At 35.7% G+C, this 12,860-nt stretch overlaps 1 protein-coding gene across 1 annotated transcript in view; it reads left to right on the top strand.

The window, feature by feature from the left end:
- The window catches only part of ift172 (intraflagellar transport 172), a 37,459-nt gene that overhangs the window by 22,029 nt on the left and 2,570 nt on the right, over positions 1-12,860 (top strand). Inside the window, exons 29-46 of the mRNA XM_032585787.1 lie at positions 197-313; positions 806-948; positions 1,065-1,158; positions 1,478-1,542; positions 2,426-2,606; positions 2,688-2,797; positions 3,658-3,787; positions 6,103-6,201; positions 6,859-6,968; positions 7,056-7,119; positions 7,874-7,960; positions 8,145-8,261; positions 8,376-8,486; positions 8,575-8,694; positions 9,573-9,668; positions 9,929-9,988; positions 10,850-10,942; positions 12,003-12,156. Of these exons, the coding sequence (XP_032441678.1) occupies positions 197-313; positions 806-948; positions 1,065-1,158; positions 1,478-1,542; positions 2,426-2,606; positions 2,688-2,797; positions 3,658-3,787; positions 6,103-6,201; positions 6,859-6,968; positions 7,056-7,119; positions 7,874-7,960; positions 8,145-8,261; positions 8,376-8,486; positions 8,575-8,694; positions 9,573-9,668; positions 9,929-9,988; positions 10,850-10,942; positions 12,003-12,156 (1,951 nt within the window). The remainder of the gene's footprint in view (positions 1-196; positions 314-805; positions 949-1,064; positions 1,159-1,477; positions 1,543-2,425; positions 2,607-2,687; positions 2,798-3,657; positions 3,788-6,102; positions 6,202-6,858; positions 6,969-7,055; positions 7,120-7,873; positions 7,961-8,144; positions 8,262-8,375; positions 8,487-8,574; positions 8,695-9,572; positions 9,669-9,928; positions 9,989-10,849; positions 10,943-12,002; positions 12,157-12,860) is intronic.

Below are 12,860 nucleotides of genomic sequence, written 5' to 3'. Positions count from 1 at the left end.
AGTGAAATTGTAAGTGCTTTGAATAATCGTAGCAGATTCTTATTTCTTTCTTTTTTTTCTGTGTCCCAGATTTGCGCAGGGATACCGAAGGCTAATAATTCATGCTAAGCTTTAAGTTGTGAAGCTTTTCTGTGTTTGATGTTTAACTCATGCTGGTACATTTAGTAAATATGCTTCTTTTTTATTTATTTTGCAGGAGCTGGAAGCCGAGTCCCGGTTCTCAGAAGCAGAGTATCACTTAATGGAGGCGGAGGAGTGGAAGGCAGCAGTCCATATGTACAGAATCCATGACATGTGGGAGGACGCATACAGGGTAAAAACATCACATTAGAATCATTACTACATGACAAATATACTGGGTCAGTGTTCAATTTATTATGGTTCAAAAGCAGCTCTAAAAAATAAATAAAAGCAAAACACAACAAGGCTAGCACTTAACACTTAGCATTGTCTGTTTAAAAATAAATTAACTTTCCATGTTTAATCTCAACTCAATTACAAAATGTGTCCAAATTAGGACCATTCTTCAGCCACACAAAATTATTCCAACGGCCACAAATGTCCCCTGAACCGCACTTTGGACATCAATAAGAGAAAATATTAAAATAGATATGTGGAAAGATGAATATGTCCAAAAAATGACTAAATTGTTCACTTTTAAAGTATTGGAAATACCATGATTATGTTGTCTCAAACTAACTTACAACTTGCATGTTTGTCTCTCGTATCATCAGCTGCAAATTTCCCAATATATGTACGAGCTTTGCACTGATTTCTTTATAAATATCCCTGTGATCTGCGTCAGGTGGCGAAGAGCCATGGAGGTGCTGGTGCCCAGAAACAGGTGGCCTTCCTGTGGGCCAAGACTCTGGGCGGAGAGGCCGCCGTCAAGCTGCTCAACAAGTTTGGCCTGCTGGACTACGCCATTGAGTCTGCTACTAATAAGTTGTGAGCATCATCATCATTATCTGCTTAGCAACAGACATTACTGTATGATTTATTAGTTTACTGCTTAGATTCATGTCTACAAAGTGTTATTTACTGATTTTTCCTCGAATTTTTAGTGAATTTGACTTTGCCTTTGACTTGGCTCGCCTGTCTTGCAAAGAAAAGATTCCTGAGATCCACCTGAAGCATGCCATATACCTGGAGGACGAGGTAAATTAGCCACCTGTCTCATTTATCTAAGCCGCCATCACAGAGGGAAAGATTTTGTTTACAAGCTTGATGCGATTATGAAGCGATGTTCAACGCTTTGTAACGAGGCTCGGCTCATTAAAACCGGGATTTTTCTTTATTAGGCAAAGGAGGAAGTCTGTTCCCATCCGAATGAAGTTCCAACAGTCTGACATGCTTCCCTTATTATCATTGTTGTAAATTTGATCAGTCACTAATGCAGCAGACATTATTACCTGCGACTATCAGCTCATACTTTCTGCTAATCCTTAATTCTGACATGTTTCATTTTGAAAACAAGGGAAGGTTTCCTGAGGCGGAAGTTGAGTTCATCAAAGCAGGAAAACCAAAAGAAGCCGTGTTCATGTGAGTACTGGAGGAAGAGATTGTTTGTTTGTTTTTTTCTTTAAAACTCATTTTAGCTAAATTTAACTTGTATAAAACTGAGCACAGAAGGTTAGAATCATCATAAAATGCTATTCCAAATTATTTGTGGACATTTTCTAAGAACTTCACAAATCATTTTTATTTTTATTGCTCTAGCTTTCCATCCATTTTAGAATAAATTTCAAACTTTTATCTGTTTTTAAAGCTATTAACAGTCTTGCTTCCCGTTATTTATCTGAATTATTGAAATTCTCTTTTATGAAAATCCTGAACATCATTTTACATTAATGTAATTTGGCAGATTGCATTTGAAAACTACGGAAGAAGATTACGGCCACTGAAAATAAAAGATTTCTGGACTTAATCTTCTCAGATCAAAAGTCAAAATTATTTATATAAATGTCAGAATTTGGAACTTTTTTCCCTCAGAATTATTTTTCTCAGAATTTTGGTTCTTGCTTTTGAAATATTAAAGTCAGAATAATTCTTCTAAATTCTAAGAAAAAGTCAGAATTTTTTTTTTTTTTTTTTAGTGGCCCTTATCCTTTTCCGTAGAAATCTGCCTTCATTTGATTGCTAAAATATTATTTAAACATACAATGATTATTTTGAAGGTTCTATTTACGGTTCACATAAAGCTTTAAGGTGGGCCAAATTTGGCCCACGGGCCTTGAGTTTGACACCTGTGAATTAAATGAAAGTCATGATTTCTAATTTAAAATATTCTGCCAGGACTGAAAATTACACATTTATTTAAATTACTCTCCAGATTAGTGCATAAATATGGTGGACTAGTTCATTTGTCTCTTATTTCATATTTAAAAGTTTGTCTAATTTAAAGTTTTGTCCAAACCTGTCCCAGGTATGTCCACAACAAGGACTGGGCCGACGCTCAGCGAGTGGCCGAGAGCTACGACCCGGAGAGCGTCTCTGAGGTTCTGGTCGGCCAGGCCCGGTTCTGCTTCGAGGAGAAGGATTTCCTGAAGGCCGAGGCGTTCCTGCTGCGAGCGCAGAGGCCTGAACTGGCCGTTAAGTTTTATAAGGTGATGTTTTTTAAATTTTTTATTGTTTTATATTCCTCATTGAGATCGGTTGTTTTTATTTCTTACATGTGTGTTTAACAGGATGCAGACATGTGGAGTGATGCGTTTCGGATCTGTAAGGAGTATCTCCCCAGCAAGCTCTCCATCCTGCAGGAGGACTACGAGAGGGAAACCTCCAAGAAGGGGGGCCGGTAAAGTTATATTTTTGCCTTAATTCAGCCCTGACATTCTGAAATGTTTATACTTCTATTTGAGTCTCTACTGCTACTAAAAAAGCCCAAGCACTTAAAAAAATCACCTGGCTGTTTTTGTAGGGATGCACTGATCCACTTTTTTCACTGTCAGTACCGATATCTGAAGTTTTTGTATCGATCAACACAGAAAAACTGTGCAGAATTGATTTAGTGTAAATGTTGAGTTGGCGGATGTGGCCAGCAACAGCGTATTTGGATTTAAAGTGACAAGAGGTCCAACAACAACTAAAAACAGGCAGAACTGCAGACTGAAATCTAATTATTTAAAAAATTATTTTGTGCAAAAAATGTAATAAACATGTTTTATATACCTAACCTTTTTGAGGAATCATAATTGGTCACCTTTAAACAACCTCAAATCACAACAAACCCAATGATTTTGCAGCCTTTCCTCTGAAGCTCACCAAATGAATCCTTCCACAAATAGTTAGTTAGATGCTTTTTTTAAAAATCTCTCGTGTTTTTCCCCTGAAACTAAAACTTCCAACAGCTCGTTAGCAAGCAAACCAGCAGCATGCAGCTCTCATCTTCTCCTCGATGCTTTAATGGCTCATGGGAGAAAAGATCAAAAGTTGCCAGTGGAGACGAAAGAAAGTGAGGAAAAAAAACGCAAAATTATTCCTGAAGAGTTTACAGCTTCAAGCCCCATTTTTTATTAGGGAGCCCTGCAAAGCTGCTGTGGAGGTGTGGTTTAGTAATCAGACATACTGTTCATTTTTTAAAAATTTACAGCAGTCATTTTTGGAAATAAAAGGAAAAATTTCCTGACCCATGTATTCCTGAATGTTTGTGCTTAGGGGTGTGGATGGTTTGCTGGAGCAGGCCAAGGAGTGGGAGGAGTCCGGAGAATATTCCCGCGCCGTCGACTGTTACCTGAAGGTGAAGGACGAGTCCAACCTCACCCTGATGGAAAAGTGCTGGATGAAGGTAGAAGTCCCATAAAATTCATTCAATAATCATGAATCATTAAAAATACATTCAATACTCTGTCTGGAGAAGAAGATCCAAACTACCTGAATGTTTAACTCCATACAAAGTTTTTATCTCTCCACTCTATCCACGAACTTTATAACAGCGCCCCCGGAGGCTGGATGAATGAATGCATGGTTAAATGTCTGCTGTTATTATTTGTTCCTGTTTATTTTTTTCTTTGTGTCGCGTTCTGGTTGAAGGGCTCTGCTTTAAGCTAATAGATTTGATTTAATTTCACCATTCAGTCTGTTACGGTCTTTTGGAAAGTCAGATTTTTGGCTTCACAATATTCGCCAAAATATGGCTTTCACCTTACAAAAGTTTTCCAAATTGATCAGGTAGTGAGGACATTTTTCATTCCATTATATCCGCAAAAAGTTTAAACATTATTTTTGAATGTTATCTTTTTTTTCATCACAAAATCAATCCCTTTTTGAGAGGCACTGTACTTGTAAAACTCAGAAGCGCTTGTGACTGAAAATTGGCACAAACTGATTGAAGAGATCTTCTTTTTTTATGCCACAGAAGCAGATTGTCAAGTCTTCTGTCTCTCTCACTTTTGTTCTTTTCCCTGGGTGGAAACAGAAAATCCATCCAAATCTGTGATGAAATCTTTGCTTTTGGTAAACCGCTGAATAATAAACGGTACAGCATGTTTTATTTGTGGAGAATGTTTCTGTTTCTGAGGTTCTCGACGTTCTGCGGCCTGAAGCACCAGATTATATCTGGATGACATTTAAAGTTTATATTACCATCGATAGTTATTTGTATGGTGTGCGTTATGCAGAAGACAGAGACTTCACAAGATTAATTAACTAGAGTATACAAACTCAGAAAATGCCATTTGCAGAAATGGCATTTGCAGACATGTGCAGAACAGTAATTAAGCCAAAACTGTTTAAAAATATACAGTATACATTTTGTATTTATTAAAAAAAGAAAAAAAACTCCTTTGTAAATATGTCAATATGTTTTGGTCAAAACTCCTTAAGTTTTTTGCAGTTTTATTGCATTTTAGGCAATAAAATGTTTACTTTTATTTATTTTTTTATTTTTATTTCCAAACAGGTGTTTACTTTTCAGATTATTTTACATTTATACCACAATTATTAAGAAATGCGATATAAGAATGCATTATATATTTGGACGCATTTGGACATGCATTCCTGCCTTCTGATGATCAATTTATAAACCTGTTACATTATTATTTTTTTTTTATCAATTGAATTATTTGTTTATTTGTCTCTTTTAATGTATTTTTAATATTGTTTAATACTAAAATTGTTACATTTGTAGAATGGGGCATTTTTAAAAATCTGATTAATAGAATAATCAGTGGATTAATCAATTACTAAAATAATTGTTAGCAGCAGCCCTATAAATAATATCTGTAAATATCAGATGTCGACTCAAAGCTTCATATCGGTGCATCCCTAGGTAAAATGATATAATGGTAAATGTAGCATCTTTGTAATTTATATTCTGCCTTTTTAGCGTGTTGTTGGTTAACACTCAGCTTTTACATTAATCAGATTTGCAGTTGAAATAAATATTAGTCCAATTCAAATGCATGACATCAATGCATTTATTTTAAGTTCAAGTCTAAAGTAGCTGAAGGTGTCGGTTGCTAAAATTCTCTGAAGCTCAGTGGATATTTGTCTCCTTGGAGTGTGAAGATGAACATCTGGTTCTGTGTGTTATTGACCTGAGGGCTGCAGAGACGAGATCATTTGAAATTTGGATGTTTGCTGTGAAGGGAAAGGTCGTGGCGATCAATAGGTTTGTTTCCGCTGGGATTTTTATTAACCCAGAAACCGTAGCGTCAACCCGAGGGACGAGTCGGGAGTTACAACCGTTTGCTGATTGAACTCTGGGCCTCCTGGTGAGGCTTTAGCAAAGGTCAAAGGGTCGGAAAAAGCAATAATGGGAATAAAGGTGGACATCAGCGTTTACACTAACTATTTATCAAAACTGAACATTCAGAATCACATAAAGTTGGTTACAAAATCAGCCTTTTATCAGCTGGAGAATATTTCCAGGATTAAAGAACTCGTGTCGCATCATGTAGAGAAACTCGTCCATTCGTTTATGTTTCGTCACATTGATTCCTGCAACAGCGATGAAGACATTTCATTAGTTCCAAATAAGCAAATATGTTAAATTTATGTTTTGCTTTCAAAGTGTTATTCTTCATGTTTTTCTTTTTGTCACTAGGTCTAAAACTCCAGTTCAGGTGAATGTTACATTTAGTTTTTTTTGCTTGTTTCCAGGCAGCCGAACTTTCCATCAAGTTCCTGAGTGGGAACCGAGCCACAGAGGTGGTTCAGGTCGTCGGGCCGCGACTCGCACAGCTGAGGAAGTTCAACGCTGTGAGTGAACTTACGCACGCACTTATGGCTGAAGTAACCAGGTCAAAAATATTCCACTTTGCTTTTTGTTTCTAGAACATATTGCACATTTTGGGTTTTTGTCTTTCAAAAGAATCAGGATTTTTGTAGAAACATTTATAAAATCTTCGAAACAATTTGAAAAATATGAAAAACATTGTATCTAAGATGAGTTTAAAGTTATTGAAAAAAATGTATGCAGTAAAGATAAAAAAACAAACATTTTATCACACTTTTGGATTATGAGTGTCGGTTTTTGCTTTTAACTCTCATTGCTCCAAAAATAATTATGGATAAAAAACAATCTTCATTTTTGATCTGGCGAAGACTGGATCAAAAATATTCCACTCTGCATTTTGTTTTTAGAAAAATTTTGAATTTTTTTGACAAAGCAGGTATAAAACGTTTAAGAAATGTGTAACACTTTATACCTCTATATAGGTCTGAAACTGTTAAAGAAAGAAAATGGGAAAAATTTAATATTGAATTTTTATTTTAGTTTAACAAGGTGTTTAATTTTGGGATATAAAGTTAAATAGTGCATAGTCAATTGAAATGTCCCTCAAAGGTTAAAAAACAAAGTTATCTGCCCTTTGAACTCTGGTCTCACTCGTATTTCTTTGTGTTTTGTTTTCTAAGGCTGCTGAACTTTACCTCAACATGGACCTCATCAAAGAGGCGATCGATACCTTCATTGATGGCGAAGAGTGGAATAAAGCCAAGAGAGTCGCCAAAGAGCTGGAGCCGAGGTTAAAAACACACCTGCATCTTTTCTGAACCCAAAAACGGAAAAGTTTTGTCGCTTTACCTTCTTAACTTCTGGCTGTTTTTCACAGATATGAAAACTACGTGGACCAGAAGTACAAGGAGCATCTTAAAAACCAAGGCAGAGTGGAGTCTGTAAGCATCTCTGCTTTTCCTGCTGAGTTAACCTTAAAATTAACCCCAAACACTAAATGATAGAAAAACAATGTGTAGATAGTTCCCATATTTCCCAGTAAATTAATGTAAATATTGAAAAGAAATGCAAGAACGAATATTTAAGCTTTTCTTGAAAACTTAAATATTCTAATTTCTAAAATTTCAAACCATTTCCCTACAACTCTGCTCATCAAACACTTTTAAAGGTGAACTATTATGCTGGGCAATACAGAACATGTTCATTACAGTTTTTACACACAATCATAGTGCCATAAACTCAACATTTGTACTCGCATGTGAACATGGCTGCAAACAAATGCACAATTATACGACCGTACAGCTTTGAAAAGCAAAACGGAGCCTCCTGCACAATCAACAAGATGCAGCAAGTGGTTTCTGGATAGTAAGTCAACAACAAAACACTTTTCTTTTCCAGCAGCCATTGTAAAACCAGCTGACCAAATGTGTTGGAATTCTGCTTGGGTTGCTGTGCCCATGGAATGTCACTTAACAATTGGGAGGTTTTTGAAACGGCTAATTTTCCAGACACCAACAAAACATAAACTTATTGCCATTTTAAGCACTTGGCCTGTTTTTAGAATCAGTAGAGCCCCAAATTGAAGTACAAAAATCATGCAAAAAGTGAATTTTGCATCATAGGTCCACTCAGTTTGAAGTTTGATGCTGTGTGTTTCCCGAATGTGACGAGCTGTTGTTGTGACTCTGTGCTCAGCTGGTCAGTGTGGACGTCATGGCGGCTCTGGATCTGTACGCAGAGAAAGGCCAGTGGGAGAAATGTCTGGAAACAGCTTCCAAACAGGTACAAAGACAGACTTTCTGTTTAATCTGTAAATATTCCTTGCATAAATTTGCTCCTTTTTGTTTTGTTTTGTTTCTATAATGGCCCCAATGCACTGTTAGATGTTGGACAGTAAAACTCTTCGATGATGAATAAGTTTGAGTTTTTCTGTGCTCTTCCTCACTGATTTGTTTGTTTTTGCCAGAACTTTAAGATCCTCCATAAGTACGTTGCTCTTTATGCGACTCATCTCATCAAGGAGGAAGAAGCTGTGAAAGCGCTGCAGCTCTACATGCAGCACGGAGCGCCACCAAACCCACAAGTAAAACATACTCAAGAACCTTTCCTGTGTTTCACCAGAGTTATTTTGTTCTACTTGTAATGTTGTTTTAAAAATTTAATTCAGGATATTTAGTCTTCTTTTCTTTCCTATAAGAACTTCAACATCTACAAGCGTCTGTTTCTGGACCTGATCAACCTCTCCGATGCTGCCGGACCCGAGTCCTTCCGCATGTGGGCCGACCTGCGAAACTTCCTGCTGCAGCTGGTGAATCCCAACACAAGGAAGAGGAAGCTTTTACATTTCTGACATGGCAGCAGTGAAACATGCGATGTCTTTGTGGGTTCGGTTTCAGTGTGAGAACTTGACCAAGTCGGCTGAGGCCAACTCTCCGGCTCATGAAGATTTTGAGCAGATGCTGCTGATCGCTCACTACTTGGCCGCGCGATCCGCCGCTAAAGGAGTCGAGCAGCTGGTAAACTTTAAATCTGACATAAATACAGAGTGTTTCAGTTGGTAGGTATGGGGAGCCGTTTGTAAAGTTATGCAGTCAAAAATTTATCACAATAGTTTGGGTGATTCAGCCTGTCATAAATACATGGGGGTTAATTTTCCAAGTCATATTTTCTCCAAGTTATTAATACTTAATTTATAAATGTCAGTTTCATCTTAAATATTTAATTTATTATTTAGCTCAGAGCTAAATATCCAGTTTGAAGCTAAATATTTAGTTAGCTTTTGTAATATATAAATTTACTTGCCAATAAGCGAAAGTGGACTACCAGAATAAAAGCTGGTTCTTGCAAACTTCTTTGTGAACTCATGTCATCTCTCTTATCATCGTTTCTTTTCCTAAAAAAAGCTAGCACAGAGCTACATATTTATCTAGCTTAGAGCTAAATGTTTAGCTAGCTCAGAGCTAAATAGTGAGCTTACTCACTAAGCTTACAAACTAAATATTTAGCTACAAATAAAATATTTAGCATGCAAATTAAATATTTGTTTTGAAGCTAAATATTTAGCTTGCTAACTAGATATTTAGTTTGGCGCAACATTTTTAATTTGCTAAACATTTAGCTTTTTCAGAACAATATAGTTAACTTGCTAAGCTTCCAAACTAAATATTTGAAAAATGAGCCTCTGTTTCTGTTATTTCAGGCTAAATAACCCAAATTGTTGTGGTTCGTTTTTGACTGTAACTTTACAAACATCACCCGTAACATGGTGACTGATGTCTTCTGCAGGAATTTAATAAGTTCATATTAAAACAATACAGTTTTTACACATAAAAGCATTCGTTGTTCAAATGCTGCTTTCACTGACGCTCTTTCTTCTGTTTATTTGCATTTTCAGATGAGCATAGCAGCGAAGGTTTCTGTGTCTTTGCTGCGTTACACTGAGCTGATTCGTGCAGATAAAGCTTTCTATGAAGCTGGCCTAGCCTGCAAGGTTTGTCCATCTGGAAATATTACAAACCTTTTTGAATATTAATTAAAATTTGTAGCTTTTTCTTTTTGCTACTCCTGTCTGGTTTAGGTTTTCATTTTTATTTATTTAACCCAGTTTATGCTGAAAAGAACAATATTAGGAACAATATTAAATCTCCTGTTGGGTTCCACATTTACCAGTAATTAAATTACAACAAGTTTTTTTTTTAAAATAATCTTGTTTTGTCTTCATCTTTAAACCTGAATATGTTTATTTGTCAGGCTGTTGGCTGGGAGAACATGGCATTTATCTTTTTCAACCATTTTGTGGACTTGTGTGATGTAAGTATATTTATATAATCTCTCTTTGACAGAATGTTAGCCCTACTATAGATTAAAACTTTTTTTAAAAAGTTGTGAAATTAGGGTAGGAATTTAAAAATTAATATATTTTTCCTTCTCCCTTTTGGACATGTTACGTTGACATAAATTTTTATTTGAGTGTTTTGATTGTTGCTTACTTTGTTTTGTTTATTTTATTAATTTATCTATGTTTGTTGGTTTTTTTCATGTTCAAAATAAATGCTTTAAATGGAAAGAAAAATGTCAAAAAATAACAGAATATCCTGTGAAAAATCATACATGTGGTAATGGTGTGCAAACGGATACTTTTTTGCTTTTTTTGTCAAAATGTCAAGGAATGAAATTTTAATTTTAATGGTGAAAACTTAAATGTTGTAATGTAATATATTTGTATCAAGAGAAAATCAATAGTTGTCTGAGATTAATGTTCTGAAGAGCTGTTATTGTGTTACAAATAATGAAAAACAAGACAGCCTTTCGGTATGACGGGTAATTTTCTCCTTTTTTATATTTCTGACTTAAATCATGGAGAAAATCATGCCCTTGTCATAAATGAAAAAAATGTTGCCACTTTTTTACTTGAAATTGCTGTGACTGACTTTGTGGAAGTTCTGTTGTCAAACTCTACAGTTTGTAGGTTCTACTTGATTTTTTTCTTTAAAAAATATTATTTCCAGACATCATAAATGATTTATTTTTACATTAATCCTGTTTTCTGAGACATTTTTTTACCAGCTTTCTTCCAGCTCCATTTATCTTCACCACTTTTTTGTTTTTGTTTTCTAAAACTAGTCATTGAAAAGTAAATTTATTTATTCTGTTCTCCTGGCTTTCCTGCAGGCGTTGGACGACGGCCGCGCTCCGGATCACTCCGACTTCCTGGACACAGACATTCCCTTCGAGGTCCCGCTTCCCACCAAACTCTGCGTGACCGTAAGAAAGTCATCTCCTCCCACTCAGCTCAGATCCACGCTGAAATTACGGCCTGATAGATGGAGACAATATCGATGTCGTGCCGCAAATCAGATCTGATGGAGTTAGTGTCACATTCCTCCCTGGTCTTGTTAATAAATGAGAATAGATGCGGCTCGCGTGGATTTATGAAATCATTAGTGTCGCTGTCAGCCGAACGTTTGGCTGTTGGATTGATCCATTTCATCATTTTTTGGTTTTTAACCACAGACTCAGGAGGCACGAAAGATGAGAGGAGATGATGGACGGACTGATTTTAGCGAAAACTGAAACCTCTGAAGGCAGAATTTATCAAATCTTTGCACATCTTTTGTTGAAACTGGAATTTGTTTTTCTTTAAAAAAAAAAGGTTAAAGGAAATTTTATTTATATAGCACATTTTCAGCAACAAGGCAATACAAAATGCTTTACAGGAATTAAAAGGAAGGACTTTAAGTTGTATATTTAAGGATATAAGGATGCTTAAAGATGTTATATTCACTAAATTTTAATTTATTTATATTTATACAGCACTACAATATTTTATGTTTTAATTTTTTACTATGTTCTTTGTCCTACCGTAATCCATCCTGTTAAAGCAACGACTGGTTTTGCTTTCTGTGACGGTAAATTTGGGCCATGGTAAATTTTAAAAAAGAAGTAAATTTCTGCCAAAAAACGGAGAAATTTTGAGATTAATCCTGGAAATTTTCTAGGAAAATTCCTCAGAATAATCTCAAAATTTCGGAGTTATTTCTAGCAATTTTTTTGACTTTCAAAACTCCAGAAATTTCCAAGTTTTCTCTGGAAGTTTTTTTTATTAATTTCAAAATTTCTGTTTATTCTCGTAAATCTTTGACTTTTCATTCTCCAATGTAATTTCTTGAAAATTTATTTCTATCAATCTTTTGACTTTTCAAACTCATAAAATTCCATGTTTTTTTTTTCTAGAATATTTCTGAGACTAAACTCAGAAATTCTTTTGGCAGAAATTTGATCCGTTTTACAGCCATTCTTGTTTTATTTTTTATATCGATGGCAGGACGCCCAGCTGGAGCAGATCCGTGACTGGGTTCTGATGGTGTCCGTGGAAAACCGGCTGGAACAGGTTCTGCCTCGGGACGAAAGGGACACGTACGAAGCGTCGCTGGTGGCCGCCAACACCGGCCTTCGCTCGCTGCCGTGTGTCCTCACCGGTAACGCACCGCGACATGTTTGACATGTTTTAGTCTGTAAACTCGGAAATTTGAAGTTAGGAAAAAAATAGTAAGAAATCGAGCGTTTGCAGCCTCTAAGAGGTAAAAAACAGAAAGTACGGAAGAGGATTAGGACCACTGGAAAAAGAAATGAATTGTGACTTTTCTGTCAGAAGATTAAAGGCTGAATTTTGAGATCCCAGTCAGAATTTGGAGATTAAAATCAAAATTGAGACAAAAAAAGTCTGAATTTTGGGGGCCTATGAATTGTCTCTTTCATGAATTTACAGTTTTCACAAAAAAAGTGTTCCACATTTGTGGGGTTTTTTTATTCACCCAGAAGAGAGAAACTGCCCATAATGCCTCATTCAGCTGCAGTAATTTGTTTTCTGTATAGTCTCATCCTTTACACAGATTCTTGAGGACAATTTTAGGACATTTAATTATAATTCATATTATTTATGTGTCCAATAAGCATGAAAGTGATTTTTTAAAAATAAACACCAGAAATAATATAACATCGTCACAATTCATTGATCACTTTATATGAAAATAACTGCGGCTTGAAGAAGCATCAAGATTAAATTCAAAGCCTCAAAATATTCTCGTAGTTTTTCTGAGTTCTTACCTTTTTGTTTTTTTCTTCAGTTTTTAAGACAGTCATTTGTTATGAAAGCGTTCTTTCCTGTCCTTTTAGTTGATTA

This window comes from Xiphophorus hellerii, chromosome 15 (assembly GCF_003331165.1).
Source record: "Xiphophorus hellerii strain 12219 chromosome 15, Xiphophorus_hellerii-4.1, whole genome shotgun sequence".
NCBI lineage: Eukaryota > Metazoa > Chordata > Actinopteri > Cyprinodontiformes > Poeciliidae > Xiphophorus > Xiphophorus hellerii.
This window is presented reverse-complemented; position numbering and strand designations above follow the sequence as displayed.